Here is a 19,479-nt window from a genome sequence, read left to right on the forward strand (position 1 = left end):
GAGTGTCAAGGAGATGGGAAGAGGAACCTAGGATGATTTAAAAAAAAAACAAAATGAAAAACCCCAAACCAACCAAGGACTTCCTGCCTCCCCCCAAAAAAACCCCAACTAAACACAAAAACACAAAAACCCCAAAGACAAAACTAAATCAAAGAAAATTAATGTAGCCAAAACTTTAAAATTTTGTACAGTCAACATACGGGAGCTATAATATATTGTGTGTTCCCCTTCTTCCTCTGCCTCCCCGCCTCCCCCACCTCAGATTCTAAGGAAATGTTTTCCTTTGATGCCACAGCTTAAGTTGAGCAACAATAGCTGTAATAAGTAATGGGATCTGTGCCACTCCTCAGTGGATGGGTGGTTGTATCCTTTTCTTGTACTGCAGATGGGTGGAGAAGCACAAATGTTAGAGCATGGTGCTGACACTCTGGCCAGAAATTGCCTGATTTTGGTTAGAAAAACGTTGTCATCTCCCCCGTTTTTTATTTTTTTTTTCTTCTGGCAGGGTATACAGTTATTGGTTCCTTGGTTTTTACTTGAATTTTTGCTCTCTAATACTTTCTTCCCCAGCTCATAGCTGTCCTGGTTTTTTGACTTTTTACTCCAAGGCATGGGGCAGACTGCCTGCTAGGACAGACCCTGGTCGAGCTGCTGACATCTCTGAGGAGCTGCAACTAATCTGTTGGGTGTAACGACTTTAGTGCTTTTGCCATGTACATTACAATAGGGCACAAAACATACATGTGCTGGATCCTGCAAGAAGGGAATGGGGCAGTTGGTGGAGGCAAAATTCCTTCTATTCCCTTACTTAGTACTGCTCAAGTCTTGGGACTAGATTAAAAAGGGTGAGTAAGCAGAATCCCTGCCAGGGAAGCTGAGCTATCTGGGATTGTCAAGGAGAGGTCTGAAGGAATGTTGTGAAGAATTAAATGAGGAGCCACATGGAGCTTTCCCTCTATACTTACTTTGTTTGTCCTCTTATGCATTTATAAGTGTGCTTGATTCATAGAAGACCCTCCTGAATGACGAAAGCATCAGTGTATTTGGAGAAATCAACCCCTTAAGCCAGCTGAATAAGTGTGCAGCTATCTCAGCTATCTGAACGTGCTTGGTGTTTTGGGTTTTGGTGGGGTTTTTTTGTATTCTCAAAACAGGATAGAGAACATACTAATTAAAATATCATTTTGTTGGTATTGGTAACGTCGGTTCCCATTCAGGTTAGGAGGGTGACAAAATCAACTTTGAGGTTATTCTTACAAATTTATTTTTAATTGTGGTACTTAACTGCATTTATACTGTAGTACGTGCACATATAGCTGATATATTTTGTTTTTCCACATATTAAAGTGAGAATTATGGAGTTTAAGGCTTTATATTATGGATGTGTCATTTACTTGTGAAAGTTGCAATAAAAAGATAATACACCCTTCACTTACTTGCCAAAAATTAAATTGTAGCTCAAACTTGAAATGCCTGTTGTCACTCCTACTACCTAAATAGCACTCCTTTCATTTTTTTAGGAGCTTGTGATGTCATCAGTGGAAGCGAAAACATCTACCTCGTGACCTGGCATGTAAGTGAAGGAGGAACTGATACCTAAAAATAAATAAATGTGTGTGTTGGTGTTTACAATGCATAAATTGAACCTATATGCCTTCACCTTTCAGATATCACGTTTTAAATGAAAACTTTTTGAATTTTAAAGAAATAAAAGTCTTTTAAAGGGGAGAAAGTCATAAAAGAAGCTGTTAACAATAAGATTTCAGCATGCAGAACTCTGTGTAATAATCTCAGTTAAAATCTACCTTGATGTATCCCATAATACTTGGAAGGCTGGTAGGCATAGATGGAATAATTTTATCTTACCACAATATTTACATGTGCTGCTTCTACTCCTTTTTATTCTGTTCTTCTTTTCTGGATATAAATTCTGATAGTTGGGATGAATGCATAATATACACAGTGATACCCTTCCTAAAATTAAAAAGTCTAGTTGTGCAGAAGGTTTAGATTCTTTTATGTACTCAAGGCACTTCATAGTGAACTTTCTGCAGCTTTGTGACACTTCTATTTTTTTCCCTTAAGTAAGCAAAAATATTTCAATCCTCTGCAGAGGCGTTTTCAGAGATTCTTTTTTTTCTTTTTTGTCTGCCCACTCTCTGCTTTTCTTTTATGTGGCTTAGAGGATTAAAGTGCAGTCAGTGCTTTGAGGGGCCGATGTCAGCGGTGAGCTGGGTTTTCCTAATTGGTGCCAACACCTGTCCCTCATTATGAAGCCTCGTTCAAGCTATCCGGTGAACCGAGGTAACCAACCTCCCTTACATGTCTCCAGCGTGATTATAAAGCCCTCTCCTGATACAAGTCTTATTACTTATTCAACTTTTGGAGTGGTGTGGAAAGTGAAGCTAAGCTGAGCCATTTGGCTAGCTAACAAAGATCATAAGGAGTAGCAAAGAGAAGGATGCAGTCATCTCAATTTCAAGACTTTTCGTTTAAAACTTGCTTCTACTTTGACTGTTTAAACTAAAACAAAACAAAAAAAGAGGAGAGGGGAATGTTGTTTTTTTTTTTTTCCTAGTTTTCAGTGTCAGATACTCTGAATTTAGAGACCAGATCTACAGATTCCAGCTGAGCTGTGAACATCTGAGTGCAGCTGCTATTGTGCATAACCCATTGATTTTCTGCAAATAGAGCTCTGGCCTTGACTACTCTTGCACCATCTCTTTGTCTTCAAGGGGTCAGGGCTTAGCAATTCTTTTCTACACAAAACCAGTATCAGCCTCTCCTCCCACCTGATTCTGTGATGCATTGTGTGCTGCTATTGCAGTTGGAAAGTATAACCTCAGACAGAGGAAATTAATGGCTCTGATAAGATGGATCACTGTCATGTTTGGGCTTTACAGGCAAAAGTTTAAGCATGGTTACATTTTTCTGAGTAGTTTAAGTATGTTTTTAAGAGTTTAGCTTGCAGAATTCAAGCATGCAGCAGTACAATGCTGGCTGGAGGTTTTGGGTTATTTCCCTGTGAGGGAGGAGAGAGATAGAATAACTTCAGATGTGTATCTTGGAAAGGTTTGAGATAATAAACCTGTAAGAATCACATGAGAATGCTGTGCTAGTTATCCAGATTTGGAAAAATGGAAAAAAATGAAAGTGTAGTTGATTCTTAAACTTCAGACATGGAGTTGGAAGCCTAGTTATTAAAGGGATTGAACCTCTGCAGATTCGGAAAGAACCCAAAAGAAAATCCTGAATGGATAGGGCCCTAAGTTGCATGTGGCATATATTTTTACAACATGTTTATTTGGTTCCTCTTTAAAAAAAAATAAAATCAACAACTCAAGCACACTGAGAATTATCTCATCTTTTACTTAATAGTTTTTACCAAAATAGCTCTTTACAGTGAACAGCAATTACCAAACTCTTCAGGGCAACAGTATGTCAACTGACAGAATCTCTGCTAGTTGTGCTCATCATAAGCAAAATATTGTCTGATAAACATACTCATTTCAGTATTTGTCATGGCCCTATAGACCACCTATCTGATCTGTAGCCCACAGAGGTCAAGTTAGGAAGTGATATATTAAAAAACAATAAAATCCATCCCGCAGAGATGAATTAGGAGTTATGAGTATGTCTGGTTTCATATGAGCTCCCTTATTGCATTAGGCCAATGGCTGTCTCTGATAATGGTCAACAGTGGAAACCTAGGGAAAGAAAGCATTATAAAGCTCTTATAGACTCTGTTTCTTGTAAAATTTTGGCTTGAGGATTTCCAGCAGATTGGCATGATGTGTTGTGTTTAACAGTCCTTGTTCTCCAGTTGCCTAATTTTCTTCAATCTGCTTGCTTTTCAACCTCTGCAATACCCTGTAGCATGGAGTTTCTCTAAGTAGTTTTGTACAAAATGGCTTTTTTTTTCTTTTCTTCACTTAATTACTTTCCTTTGAAGTTTGTTCTGTAACTTCTTGTGTGCCTTGTCTTTGGGCCATGAGAAGCAGCGAGCAGCCTCTTAATTCTGTTTGCTTCTCTTTGCCACTTATGACAGATCTCTCATGTTCTGCATCCTCCTTTTTCAGCTAGTCTCAGTCTGTTTAATCTCTTACCTTAAGGCCATGGCATGCTTTCCTTACAGCTGTAGCTGGAAGTTCACATTCTGCAAATACTTCTCCAGTGGTGGGAAGGGGAGCTACAAGAGGCTCCCTTGCTCTTAGCCCGAATGAGTGATCTACTAGTGTTGCTCATCCACAAAGCTTTCTCTGTGTAGCCAAGTGGGCGTAGCAAATGAAACCAGACAGGCTTGTATTGGTATTTGTCACCTTTGCTCTTAGGCCTTGCCAGAAGGATGCCTCTCTTGCATCAGTGTACAGTTCTCTCTGCTGTTCTCATCCTGCAAGTTTCTGCTACAGGTGATTTTGTCAGTGCCCAAGTATTTTTAAAGGTGTTCAGTTAATGTGTGCGTTTTCATCTTCTTCATACCTTTTAAAAGTGTCTTGCAGGTGCTGTGGTGTAGCTGTGTATGCATTAACTGGAAGCCGTAGTTCGTGTTGGGATAGGCAACAGCACTGGGCCTCCCTGGCAGGGATGTCCAAGGGAGCAGATGGACAGCACCTTAACTGCTCCCAGATCGCAGCTTCAATGGGAATGACCTGTCACTTGTGCTGTTGCAGGGCTGGGGAGGGGGATGGCAAAAGAGGAGTCTTGGGTGGCTTTATTCTGCCTCAGTCTGTGTGCAGGCTTGGCTGTGCCTTCTCTCAATTGCAGAGCCCCTGGTAACTCATAGAGCTGCAGCCTGCCCCATGTCCTGTGGCTGTGCGAGGTAAGAGCCTGCAGAGAAGGAAGCTTCTTTACATCTTTATGAAAACCTCACTGACCAGGTGGAGTTGCATGTACAAACAACTGCAGGTTTTATGTTGCATCACAGTCTTAAGAGTGATGCTGCTGTAAAGGTGGTTTTGTTTGTTTTGTTCAATTTTATAGTCGTACTTTCAGCTGGAATCTCTTTTCTCTCCCTGTTTCTCAGCAGAGATTTTATTACTACTCTTGACAACATGGGGTTCAGTTGCAGCAGCTGCAACACCTTGTCGCTCTTACCTATGAATACACATATGGTGAAACACCTCCCTACTTCTGTGGCTTGCGGGCATTTCCATTATTCCCAGTACAGGACTGCAGAGTGGACAAAGAGACCTGCTTTGGAGTCGGACTCCTTATCTCACTCCCCAGCTGCTTGGGAAGGTCAGCTGTGATAGTTCCTTGTCCTCACAGGATGGAAAGAATAGTGTTCTCCTGTATTTTCGTACTCCACCTGTTCAAGTCCCCATGCTCTGTGATCCACCCTGTGGTTTGGCACCTTTTCTCCTGTGCCAAAAAAGCCACCTCCATCTACTTATCAGCTTCAACACAGCTTAAGGAGGACATGTTTTCTACTAGGAACAGTAGATAAGTGGTGATCTAGTCTTACTCATTTAAATCTTGTTTATTATTTCAACTGGAAGGAAGAAGAGAGAGGAATTTAGAGGAATGTTAATGGTCAGCCCTGATCAGTGCATCCCCTCATTAAAAAAATATAGAAGTGCTATGAATTCAGCTTGACCGTTTGATGAGAAACTGAACCTTATGTGGTTTTCAAGATGCAACTCTTGACTGCTTTCCCTAACAAGACAGGACATTTTGGAAACCTTGGGCAAATACAATCATCCTCTGGTTCCTCTTTTTGGGGCGGCGTCAGCCCCAGTGGGCAAGTTTACTATTTATTTAGTCAATGCTGCACCTTGTGTTATGACAGAGAAAAATAGTAATTTAATTTTTTGCCTCTACTCTTTACATAAAAATGGCCAAACATCAATTGGCCACAGTATCTCTTTCATAATGTTTTTTCCCATCTCAATTTGGTGATTTAGAGAAACCTGGAATGGTATTTACATTTTCATAAATCTATTTTAAATCTGTTTGACTAAATGACCTCTCAATGTCCTTTGACATGTTGTATATTACAGATTGTAGAACATAACATTAAATTAATTGACCAGATATTAAAATTAATTTTTAATTCATTAGTTATTAAGACAGATTTTTATGTCTCTTTAAAAAGTTTTTTAAACTAAAAAGTATTTTAAGAAATCTTACAGTAAATGTTTGCTCATGCTGTGATGTTTTGACATGGAGAACCAAGATAATAGTGCAACCACATATATACATATTATAAGAAATGCTAGAAAATATAGTAGCATCTTAGTATTCAACCAATGATTCGAAATATTCCAAATGCTGTTTAGAGTTCTGGCTGTGACAGTACATTCCCTTTAATTGTTTCTATCCAGTGATAGTGCACCTTCAGTGCACTCTTTTTACTTGAGGAAAACTTTAGTATCCAGGTTGTTTATTTCAACTTGTAAATGAAAACTATTTTTTGTCAGATAAGGAAAGAAATTTTCAACTTAATGTTTCCTATATGAAAATATTTGTGTTCTTGCTTTCTTTGAGTAGAGTATAAAGATGCATCTTGATGTTTTCTGCCTTTCACAATCCTCAGGTTTTGTTAGTGAAGCAAAATTTTCCAGTAAAGTGGTTAGCCTCTTCAAAGCATTATAAGTAAGAAATAAATGAGTCAAAACACATAAAATATTTAATGCAGGCTGCTGTTGTTGATTATTTTATTTGAGATTTGGGAAGAACAAAACAAGAACAGTGAAAATTAACTGATTATTTTAAGCAAGTATCTTGTAGGGTATGAGAACTTTTGCCTATGCTATTAATAGGAAAGTTGTTTTTCGTAATCCCAAAAGGGGCATACATTTCTAAATCCTTCCTTCTTTGATAATATTTCTTGCCTGTGTTCCTTACCTGTCTTTTATCATGAAGGCATGCATTAGTACAGCTGAAGAGCAGAGAAACAGATACAAGTGGGCAACTGCTGGCGGCATCAGGCAGATAGAGGAAAGTGGGGCTTCACTTGAACTAGTCTAATACTGGTTATTGCTTAATCTTCGATTAAGTAATGACACTTTGGTGTTTGTTTTTGTGGTTTTTTTTTAAATCCCCATCTCCACTCCCACAATTTTATCACTGTGCAACAACAGCAGGACAATACTTAGTGCATCACAGGGATTTTCCTGATTTTTCTTTTGTTTGTTTCTGCATGTGCATCAGCAGGAAGGGCAGTGAGTGGCAAGGTCGCAGGATATGTGTTTGGGAGACCTGGGTGCAGCTGCCTGGTGTGCCGGAGGCTCCCTGCATGATGTATGGCTGCTCTGTGCTGCAGCTCTGAAATGTCAGGGCTTTCAGTGCTTGCTTAACATGAGCTTATCGTGCGGGTAGATACAGTAAAGACTGCAAAACACTTAGAGCCAAGGTAACGTGAATCATATCAGTTCTTAAAATAGAAAGCCCAGCTAAACGCTCAGAGGTATTTCTGCTCAGTCATATTGGTGAAGCGTGTGCTGCTCCTGCCTGGTGCACCCATGACTGCAGTCTCCTTGCAGATACAGGACACATGGCTGTCTTCGAACTGCCTGGGCAGCCAGCTGCTTGTCACACTGGGTGTGATGGCCTGGTGCTGGTCCATTTTTAGTAGCAGTACATCCACATCGGTCTTTCTTCAGAGCAGTCGTTGTCATTAGCTTCATTTCATTGAGTAAGTGGGCTTGTGGGGTTTTTTCTTTTGTCTCTTACTGGATGCCTCAATGTTAAGTCAGGTATGAGATTTCTTCTGAGGAAGCCCTGTAAAACAGACAACACACAATCAGTAACTGTCTCCTGTGCCGAGGGCCCTTTCAAGCAGACAAACACCCTGAGCACACGTAACTGGCGTAGGCGCTTTTCTCTGGCACTTGGTGCAGGTGCATAGTTAGAGGGCCTTATACAAGTTGGCCCCTTTTTCCTTGGCATTTCCTTCAGGGATCATGTATCTACCGTGGAGTTTCCAACAGCCTGACAAGAGACAGTTTGTGTGATGCTGGCCTGAGGAAGTGAGAGCTGTGATGGCTTTACTCTGTCAACATGATGCTCCTCCCTGCCCTGTGGGTCTGCCACCCTGCCGGCCTCTTTGACCTCTGGCATTGACTGCCGTGTGATGGCTGAGGGGTGGTGCCTGTGTGTTTAATGTCACTGTGATTTTCCCGCTGGGAACTTGCTACTTGTTTCCTCACACTGGGGACCTTGTTGGTCTCCCAGGGAGAGGCCCACGGCAGTGAGATGGGCCTCGCTGGAGTAGCAGATAGGGGTGCTGTGCAGGCAGCCATACCGAGCACAGTACCTTGCTGAGGGCCGTGGCTCCCTTTCCTGAGGGACGTGCCCTCATTTTAGCACTTTCCCTGCCTGGGAGTGATGCCGGGAGGAGAGCAAGTCGCTGGGAGGTGGGTGAGAAGTGTTCACCAGGCTGCAGCTGGGCAGACACGCTTCAGACTGTGAGTGTGGGGATGCCAGGCAAGACCAGACTGGTTGTGGTTCTAGAGAAGGAAGTGCTTTTTTCTTCTTTTTTCTTTTTATGTTAAAAGCAGGTTTTCTTTCAAACTCAATATGGTATTTTGAAGGAAATAAATTATTTTTTTTGTGTCCAAATCTCTACTGCTGTTTTAGGAAAACAATAATCCTGTTAATAAACAGCTGGTGTAAAACCAAGGCTGTGTTCAGGACCAGAAAACTGATAACGAGGACTGAAGCAGACTACCTCAGAACCACGTATTCAGTGGTATATTTGCTTGAATTAATGACAGTCTGATGTTGTTTATATTTTTTTAAATTAATTCTGCCCAGATCAGTATCTTTTTCAGGATGCTAGTGCTAAAGCTGCAATCTTTAATGAACAGAAGTATTTCCGTGTCAGCCTGGCCTACCTGGTTGCTCTGCGTACAGGCCAACATGTGCAGCTTGCTTCAAAAATGAAAATAAGGCTGCTGGTTCACTGCTGGGTGTCAAGAAAGCACTGGGAAGACAGCACAATTTAAATTCTTTCTAGCCTCTTGGAGAGTTTCTGCTGAGGTAATGGTAGCACTGCACGTGTTGCTGGTGACTTGCTATTCTGAGAAGGATTTCTGATTTTTAACAAGCAGCTTGGCATGAGGCAATTTAGCTGAAGACCTCTGGTATAAATCTGTCCCCCTGCCCTCGCAGTGGGTGAATGCATGGATGCAGCACCAGAAATTAAAAGCTGCACTTCTGTGCAGTTGAACTTGGGGTGTGCTGTATTTTATTGTATTGTCAAAGTGTGTTATAAATGTGAAGTAGCATCACTTACCCTCTTTTTATACACAGAAGGCAAAATGATGGGCATTAAGTGCTTTGCAATAGACTGAATGATGGATCATTGTGGTAGAAGGGTGCACAAAATATTGTCAGGATTCCCTTTTGGCCCATAATGCCTGAATGAACGTGTGCAGGGGATTATATTTAGGATTTCTTCATCCTACTTTTATGATATATCAGCTGACTTCAGTCCAGGATTGTACTATTTCAGGTCATAAGTCATGCTAGAAGATGATGTTTTGGATTTTTTTTTTCTTCTCATTCTTAAACCCCCAGTACCTTTGTGGTAGCTGCCAAATTACTTTATATAAAAATGTAACATACAAGGAAAACAAAGGTCAAGACTATGTCTTGTTGCTATTGCATTTCATACAGATCCATGTTATTAGCCAGATTTCTGTAATGTGTGCTTCCTTGCCTGCTACAATTATTTATTGCCTAATGACAAAGGAATTGGCTATTGCTGGTACTGCTGCTTCTAAAACCTGGTGCATCCCCCCTTTGCTGAATTACAGATTAATATGGTAATCAAGACTTAATATGAAATAGTAGCAAGACAAGTTTTATTTTGTGGTAGGCCCAGTACAATCTTCAGAAAATCATTGAATATTTTATTTTGGGCATGAGGGAGGGATAGGATAGATGTAATCACTCTGTTATGGGGTTCTTGAATAGAGTTGGGGTATATTACTAGTTTTTAAAAATTTTCCAGTTAGAATTAAATAAAGAAGCAATCACAGAATGGTTAGGGTTGTTACTCCTTTTGCTGAACATCATTTAATGCGAATTGTTTAACCTTTCAAGCCTTTTCAGTGGAGCAAATATTGCTAAACCAGGTTCCAAGTGAGTGTTTTTTCCAGTTTATATAGCCTTTTTGTGAGATTGGATAGGATATTAAAAAATAATAATAAAAACCCCAAACACAAGTGATCTCTCTTCCTTTAGATATTTGAAAGGTTTTATTAACTCTATTCATATTTCATAATTTCCCTGGCAGTTGACTATGAAATCTGACCTATTTAAATGGTTTTACTGTACTACATTTCCTGGAGACCTTTCAAGATAATTTGCTTCCTAATCTAAATTTAACAGTTATATAAACCACATTTTGGAGACTTGGAAATTGCTACCTACTGTCTTTGCCTTTGTTTTTTTTTTTTTTGGTAGACGAGCCATATTGTAAAAATGTAAGTACAGAATTTTAATCTGAAATTTGCATGTAGCTTGTCATTTGGTTTTCATACATAGATGCTGTTTTTCTTTCTAATAAGATAAAGAAAGTAGGTTATTTTTTGTCCCACTTGAAAATTTCCATAGTGCTGTGGCCAATTCCATTTTTGTCAGGCTATTTTAAGATGTGAAGAAATAAAATCTCACAGGTCTAGGATATATTTGCTTAACAGTTCCTTGAATTTCTTCGTTGCTTTTTCCTTCTGTATAGGTCCTAACAGGTACTGAGTAGCATATGGATATGTTTAACCTTTCTCTGCAACAAACTGGAGCCAGGAGAGATACTGGCTACTCCTTGGTGATACTGTTTTGTTCAGAAGTCTTGGCTGGCTTTAAGGATTCATTTTGTGTGCTTGTCACTGATGTCTTGTCTAATATGCTGTACAAATTCGGACTCTACAATATCTCATCCTTATTTCTGCTGTAACTGATGAGCTATCCTGAGGAATGTGTCAGAAAAAGAGGCTAAATTTAATAGTTTATTTGGTAAATTTAATTGTTTATTCCAATGTAAACTCAAAAGGGGAAAATATTTGTGGCTGTTTCTGCAGGTATTTGAAATGAGGTGTTGCTTTGGGTAAAGCTCTGAAATGTTGTTAACTATCTGCTGTTTATGTATGGTGCTTGACTGTTTTGTTTTGTTTTGGTTTTTTTTTTGAGTGATGCATGGTAACCAGGTTTTCAGAAAGGGGAAGTGCCTTGAGTCAGTGCAACATTGATTTTCCTCGAGGAGAGGAGAGAATGGTGGTAGAGGCAAGTGGCTATTTCTTGTTCACTTCAGCAGTGCAGACGTCTCAATAAGCAGAAAGGAGCAAACATTTTAGAAATCGTTAATTATAAAACATATCCCTTAGATTTTTGGAAATAGCAGTGTTACGCTCTTAGTCAGATTCTTGCACTGGCTGGCAGAGATACTGGTTACTCTTAGCTTGGGCTCCGTGTTTAGTTTCAGCTAGGTGAGTACAGTGTTGCTTTTTCCTGGCTTTCCTTAAAAGTGCAGTGATATATTGGATACAAGCATTGGTTCTGGCTCCAGGGCAAAATTCCCAATGTGTAAAGTAGCCTTCCAGAAGCCAGGGAAAGCTGGCAGCTCAACGTTGCTGTCTGTAGCTGAGGTTTTCCTGGGATTGTTTTTGGTTGAACATCTGAAAGGGTTCAGGGCATCCTGAGCTGCATTTGTGTGTTTAGGTGACAGCAGGGAATGAAGCCATTTTCTCTTTTTTCAAGTTGTGGTTCTTGTCTTAAGCTGTTTCAAGCAGATTGGGGATAACCATGCAGCCATGGCTTGCCAAGTCAGAAGTGCAACAGGTGTTGAATGTGGTTCAAATTTGGGAATAACTCTAGTAATTGATATTAAAAATGATACCAGCAAATGTTCCATTGCAGTAGTTGCCTGGAGAGTCGAGCATCTTTTTCCTTGGTACATGATGATTTCTTAATGTCACTTCTGTATTTTGATTTTCATATACAAAATCCCTGGAGGTCAGCATCTTGTATACGTTGTCATACAAGTGATTGATAAACTGTTAATCCTCCTGAGGATTTTTTGGTGGTTTCTTTTTTAAAGGGGGGGAAAAGTGCTTTAGATCAAGGTATATTATGTTTGTATTTTTAAGGTAATCTGTGCTTGACTGTAAGACTTCAGCATTCTTCAAATCCACAGCTGAAGCATCCCTGCTTACCTTCTAAGGTAGTGAGAATCATGAATCCATGACTGAGAAATAAGGATTTTTGGGGAGCATTTTGAGGAGGCTGGAGCCACTTACCTCTTTTGATCTGCAAGAACATTTCAGTGTTGAGTTGCTTTACACTCTCTGTTTTTTGTAGCTTTTATACTGAAACGGCTAGAAAGTTTAAGTGCTAAAACTAGAATTCTGGAAATTCAAACAAGAAGTTCAGCATGCACATTTGGAAAACACCTGGATAAACTGAAGGGTGCTGGACTGCTTTGGGGGTGTTGGACTGAAGATGGGAAAGGCTGACATCAATTTTCACCATGTGGGGGGCTCTGGCTTTGCATCTCCCATTTTCCTGAACTGAGAGGCTGCCGATTCTTCCGCATTCTACAAAGGCAGGAGAAGTGATGCGGGACCTTTACCACAGAATGGATGTTACTTTGGGATCCCTCAGTAGCGGTTAGGGAGTGGAAACACCATTATCAGGGAGCCTTTCTGATGAGCTCTCATGCTTTGGGGTGGAAGCAAGCTGGAAGGTGTGTGGGAGTCCCAATGTACGCAAGGATACAGCAAAGGGGTTCCCTGTTAAAAACAAAAGTGAAAAACCCCCTGTAGAGGTGCTCCTGTTGAATGGGGGTGAGGTGTACTCCTCCTGCATCATGTGGGGGCATACAGTGAACTTGTATCCTGTTGGTCACTTTAATAAACTGTCTTGCTGAATGCAGCACACCTGTGATTTGTTGTAGCTCTGAGGGTTTTTATTCACTCCTGTCGTGGCTAATATTGCTGCAAGAAAATCAGACCAGAATCCAGTGCTATTACTATTCAGGGCTTTTTACCCTGAGTGACTGCTTTTTCTGTTTCTGTCTGCTATGATGGAGGTGTAAATCTCTTGCCTGAGCTGCTACAAATCCAGTTCTGAAATAACAGCTTTTTAATTTTGTTTAGTTTTGGTTTGGGTTTTTTTCCCCCCTCCTATGGAGTTGTTGGCAGAGGTGTGCTTTCTGTTCTGAGGTTTTTGTTACACTTGCCATTTCTGTGCAAGCTGTCTTTGAAGTAGCCATCTCTGCTCTTTTTTCCCAGTTGCCCAGGCAGAAGTCCAGGCTTCCTGGGTGTTCCCTCTTGTAGTTGTCTCTCTCAACGTCATGTTCGACCCTAATTTAATTGAATGCTCATGTTGTGCTCTAAAGATAGCTGTCTTTATAGTACAGAGTGAAAAGGTTTTATTGCTTCATGTTTATATAGACTGTAAGAGATGGGAATCACCTGCCATAAGCTTTCAGCATCTTTTAACAACTGCTCAAAAATTCATCTGAACGTAAAAACAAAGCAAGCAGCAAGCACTTGCATTTCTTGCAAAGAAATGGAAGTGGAGAATACTGCTCAGCACACCTAGATGCGTCTTTCTGTTGTCTCCCAAGGTCTTGTATGATACCTAATAGCCTGTAAGCCAGGCTTTTTGGAACTGAAGACTGCCAGCAGAGAAGGTGTTGCCATGGGCAGAACCTCCTCTTTTTAGGGAAAGTTGTATGCTCCAGAGGGCTGAGTTTGGCTGCTGGAGTACAAGCCCTTGAATAGGCAATACTATTTTATTTGCTCTTGATTAAAATCCATACCTTTAAATTTCATGAGCTGGCAATATGAAAGTAGTCTTCTAGACCTCCCCTTGCTTTCCTGCATTAAACTTCAAGTCTGGTACCCCCAAAACAGGTACAAAGATAAGTCCTTCTGACCCAAGTGCCTTCTACATGTAAAACAGCTTTTGTCCAATAGATTCATGGAAGTTTCTTCATCTGCACAAGCCACCTTGCATTGCTAGCTGGAAGTGAAGTCCTGTGGTGTTTTGGGCATTTCATTTTTGGTGTCACTCTTTTCTTAGACAGTGGTCTTCATATACAGCATGGCTGCCTTGCTTCCTCCATGTTGCCTGAGCTCTGAGAAGGTGAATTAATGTGAAATTAATTGTTATGTAATGGAATTTTATATCTTGCTTAAGTGGTGCAAATGACATCCTTTGATGTCCCATGCACAGTCCTCTGTCTGTCTGTCTTCTCCCCCAGGTTAAATACCTTATTCAGAAGTTCTGTATCTGCTTGCTTGAAAACTGCATGTCCTTTTTCTGCTTTCAGGAGTGTGGGCCATGTCTTTTATAACAGGCTAAAAGGATTGGTTTAAACTTTGAGTGAACATTGCATTTAAATTCCAAAAACTCACTCTCTTAAATACAAAGACTGCTGAAATTTTCCACTAAATTAAACACTTTTGCTGCAAACAATTCAGTTTCAATCTCTTCAAAGCCTTTGGGCAGGCTTCTCTTATCTGGAAATCTTGTTTATCCCATGGTATTTGTATAATCTCAAGACCCATTGTACAGTAACTAATGTGGAGGTTTTATCAAATAGGATATTTAGCTGTGTTGCTTTTTTCATGACATGTGGTTATGTTTAAGAAATGAAGCTGCTTACATTTCAGGTGTGGCCAGACTGACACTTAGGGTACTGCAGGCATTTCAGGTTCAGCTGTGTGTAACCTACTTGTGCATATCTTCTGCTTAAAAACAAACAAAAAAGATAGAGTTCTTATTTATTCTTGCAGAATAATTTTTTACTTCTCTTGTCTATTGATTTTATCATTCAATCTATTAAAAACAGAGGTGATTTTAGTTTACTGCAATTAATTGTAAACAGTTATTGAACCTTACTTAACAAATGTAACATAAAATATTATCAAATGGCAGGACTAATAAGAGTGTATGTGGATTTCTGTTGGCACTTGTTTAGAGTATATAACTGATCACTGGTTTTTTGTTTTGTTAAGTAGAGGTGCAAAAATTTCTTCTTCCCTACTCTCTGTATGCATTTCATGTTCAAAAATGAATTTCAAAGTTCAGTATCTTTTTTTAATGCAACTGAAATGTGCCACAGAAGTATTTCTCAGTGATACTGTTGATCAGTTCTCAAACTTCTGAAAACCATATTTCTTGTTAACTAAATGGTGATCAGATGATTAAATTAAATGGCACCAGTCACTATTTTCTATGATTGTCTCTATTTGAAATCTGCCTTTTGCTTTGCATGGATGCTTTTGGGGGGAAGGGGTTGTGGTTTGGTTTTGGTTGAGTTTGGTTTTTTTGGTTTGCTTTTTAAGGTGGGTTGTATTTCTAAATCCTTGCCTTGCTGTGCATCCACCTTATTTCCTGGCCTCCACCCGTCTCTCAGCTAGTGACTGCCACCATGGCAACTCTTCCTCCAGCTGAACAGATGGGACATTGAGTCTCCTCGGAGAGCAGAGCACCGCTCACGCCCTGCCGGGAATCAGTTGGCAGGTTGCACTTCTTTCTGCAAAATTAAAAGCAAGCTCTGCCCAGCAGAGGCATGCTAGTTTTGAGGGTGCTCAATTCCACAAATAATACCGTAGTCTAGTAGTTGCTTGAAGAAATGAAACATAGTGGCTGAGCTGGGATTATTTCTATGCCTGAGAGCTCTTCAGAGGAGCTTTGCCTTTAGTGTGAAGAACTTGGCATCAGCCAGCAGCCCGTGGTTTTCTGGTAGAATGGTTGCTATCAACTTTTTTTTTCTCTTTAGGATGCGTCAGGATGAAACGCCACAGGCATCTAAGCACCAGTGACAGTTCAGACAATGAGAGTAAGTAATACCTGCTAGTTTTTCTTTGGTCTATCACCCCCTTGTGGTTTCCTTCTGTGGTTTGAGGGCAAACCATTTCACCTCTTATAAATTAAAAAAAAACACAAACTTTTTTGCTTGATTTCTTTTTGCATTTGTGGTCTTTGGTGTTCTGAATTGTGTTACAGGAGGAAAATGAGGCAAACAGTCTTACAAATCTAAGGGGTGTTTTGAATCTATGTAGAATTTCAAGAGATACTTGTATATCTTTGCCATTCAGAGCTGCCAAGGAGAAATTTGTAATTCAAGTGAAATTTTACTGCCCAGGGTCCTATTCTGTAATTATTTTTTTAAAAAGAGTCCTGCTGTCTTGTGTTGTGCAGAGCCTCAACGTTATATTAGGTGGGGGTGGCAAGCTATTAAAGCATCGATATGTGAGAGTTGTAACCAGTCTACTGATTGTTACCTTACCTTGTACTGGTTCTTGATCTATTTCACTTTAGTCTGTTAAACAATTTAGTAAAGTTACATTTTAAATGTTCCTGGGCACACACCTACCTGAAGATCTTCTGGTTTTGTCTGCAAAAAAACCAAAACAGAGCAACCCTTTATGGCAGGGTCTTGTTTGTTTCTTATAAACCCGTGCCTATCTAATAGCTCTACACATAATGATGATTCAGTGTCATATTCCCTGCGAGTCATCAATGTATCTTCTTCTGAAATAATATTTTGCCCAGAAACGTCTAGATATCCCTCTGGTTTTTTGCATTTCTCTTCAGCACACTTTATCATTGCTTTGTTCTTTACAGGTTGTTATGGGCACTTGCAAACTCTGTCCTCTGTTTTGCTCCTCCTTCCACTTTGTTAGAAGGGTACTAAATGAAGGAAAGCAGTCTGCCTACTGGTTTCTGTTTACTCTTGCTTGTATTGGGCAGAGCAGAATGTACCCATAAACTCAGTTTGCTGTGGTTTTCGAAAGAATGAGTGGAACAGGAGGAGCTGTAATTAAGCCTGCAGGCTGCCTAAGAGGTTTTTTTGCCCACGTCTTGTCAAAAAATTATAATTCAAGAGATTGGAGTGCCTTGTGTTTTACTGAAAAAAATAAATGAATTGAACTGAACTATAGTTGTCCTTTTTATTTCTTTTTTTTTTTTTTAACAGGTCCTTCCACTTCCTTTTCTTCTTGTTCTAAATACAGGAGCAAGTCAAAAACACCAGCAAATGAACAAAAGAAGCCTGCTGAGGTAAGAACTAGGGTTAAAGGTTGGTTGCTGGTAGTTTTTAGTCATGTAGTTTTCATGTTTCTGAGCCTTGAAATAGTGACATTTGAACCTAGTGCTGGTGACTGCTTTTGTCACCTGTCAAAGTCTGTGTGAACCCGTATTTTCCCCACTGTGTGAATATTATAGGAGCTCTGGTGTTTGATGTCCCAAAATTACTTATGGTATGTGCAGACAGTAACATGTGGTTTGTTCTTCCCCTGAAATTTAGTATCATTTTGAAATTGGCAAAAGCTGGGATAGTCTTATGATTTGAGAGCATGGCACAGAAAAACAGTTCGTGTGTATGTGTTTGGGAAGGATACTTTCTTTCTGCTTTAGGATGAAAAGAGCAGGACACTTAAGTGGGCAGGATATGTATAAGTAGTGCTTGCTCAGCATCTGCTACTTTGTTTTTTACTTTGGCTTTTTGCTTTCAATAAGGTTTCTTTTTACTCTGCCATCTCCACCTGTTAGAACCCCAACAGGTATCACCACTGTCACTGGACCTGTATTGACCCATTTAATAAATTTGCATTTATGCACAAAGCAGTTCTCAAAGCCCTTCTGTCAACTATTCTACTGGTAGGCTCTCTTTGTGGAAGATTTGTTGGCTGCCTTCTCCAAATTTTATGCTTGCTTTCTTAAGGGCTGAAGTCAGATACTAACTGCAAATAGGATAAATATTTCTGGCAGCTAATTCCCCTAACTTGTTATCACATTCCCTCTGAATGAGTCCTTCAGAATTTTTGTATGACTGTTGATGCCTGAGCTTGCTGAATAAAGACTGACAAAATCCACTTTGTTTCCGTAGAATTTAAAGTTAAGTCTCAGAAATTATTATTTTGTGTACTATACCAGCAGCTTTTTACCTGTGTGGTTACTGCTGTGCAAGGTTGCATGAACTATATAGATTGTGCTCATATAGTGAAACCTATTCAGCAAACATACTTCATGCTTCTTTTCTAAATACTGTTAACTAGATGGGCTTGGTTTGGTAAGAACAAGGAAAATGACACAGAATGTGTCCTTTCTTTGGAAGCTTAATTTTTATTACAGGTTAATTGAAGAAAACTCATTGATTTGTTTCTAAAATAAAATCTTGTGTGTTTCAAAAAAGCAAAACTGGCTAGAACTAGCTACATAGTGTTTTATTTGCAGCCACCAAGAAGGTTAAGAAAAGCCTAGTGTGCTTTTTACCTTTAAAATGTTCGTATGAGAATTATGGTTCTGTAAAAATTTTAATCTTAAAACAGCTTGTGGCTACTGAGATCTTGTAAGTGTGTGCCTAGGCAGTGGCTTTGTTACTAGCCAAGCTGTGCAAATGGGAACTGAAGCACATACACTGCCAGACTTCTTGCTGTTTCAGATACACCTCAGTGCTAGTCCCTTACCAATCCCTCCTTTCTACCCAGCCATCCAGCTTTCTTCTTGTATCCCTTCATTTTAGGGATTGTCCTGTTACAGTTTTCTTTGAATTTGCTCCGTTTTGTCTCTGTGTGCATATGTACCTTATAAACAATAATTATGATGTGGTCCGTGTATGTAACATACAAGTGTTCACTTTATATAACTTCTAGCAATTAAAATTAGCAGTGTTTTCAGTTCCTCCTTTTGAGATCATCTTTGCTGCTTTCTACCTGTTCCAAGACAAAATCTTGATCCCTTTAATGCTTGGAAATAAGAAACTTTGAAGAACAAAATCTGGAATACACACCTGAAATTTAAAAAGTGTATTTCATAGCATAAAAAGTGTATTTCAGTAATACTGGAATCTCTTTGTCATCTTTCATTTAAGATCCCTCTACCAGGAAAAAAAAAAAAAGAAAGAAATAAATCTCAAACTTTAGAATATGTCCTCTTCTGGAGGAGTGTCCTGTGTACAGTATTTAAAAGAAACCTTAAACAAAAAAAAAGTCCTTTGGGGAAGTGAATGGAAGGGAAGGTGGCAGTAATAATGTGTACCCCTTGTTTCTAAGACTTTTGGCTATCAGCAAGCACTGCTTCCAACCCCTTGAAAAGCATATGCTAGAGACTGTATTGCTCGAAATGCTGTTGTCAGCAGAGCATTGAATTGATTATTTATGCACCAAGTGGTAACAAGGGTGTAAAGTGCAGACTGAAAAGGGACCCCACCACACACCATTCTAAAACTCGTGTTGTAATCCCACGAGCTTTTTGTAGTAATAGTTGTGTTAATATCTGTTAGATAGAAATTAAAAAGTTCAGGCTGACAGCATCTTTAGCAAGGCCTCTCTTTAACAAGTTGGCACTGCTCTCCTTTCATTCACCTCTGCTTGCCAGGCACCAAGCTGTTTCTTGAGTTAGTGATGCAGAAAATCTAGAAGGTCAAAGCTATAAATAGCTATTTGGGAATATTTTTGTTCATGGTCTTCATACATTAATTTTTCTTTCATGCCAGCAAGCCTGGCTTTTTCAGTTAAA

At 39.7% G+C, this 19,479-nt stretch overlaps 1 protein-coding gene across 1 annotated transcript in view; it reads left to right on the plus strand.

The window, feature by feature from the left end:
• Nucleotides 1-1,520: 1,520 nt before the first annotated feature.
• Nucleotides 1,521-19,479, plus strand: part of LOC103765021 (regucalcin) — a 66,079-nt gene continuing 48,120 nt past the window's right edge. Inside the window, exons 1-3 of the mRNA XM_018084145.1 lie at nt 1,521-1,573; nt 15,737-15,796; nt 16,937-17,019. Coding sequence (XP_017939634.1) covers nt 15,748-15,796; nt 16,937-17,019 — 132 coding nt within the window. The 5' untranslated portion in view covers nt 1,521-1,573; nt 15,737-15,747. The remainder of the gene's footprint in view (nt 1,574-15,736; nt 15,797-16,936; nt 17,020-19,479) is intronic.

This window comes from Manacus vitellinus, unplaced genomic scaffold (assembly GCF_001715985.3).
Source record: "Manacus vitellinus isolate BGI_N305 unplaced genomic scaffold, ASM171598v3 scaffold_7_pilon, whole genome shotgun sequence".
Classification (NCBI taxonomy): Eukaryota; Metazoa; Chordata; class Aves; order Passeriformes; family Pipridae; genus Manacus; species Manacus vitellinus.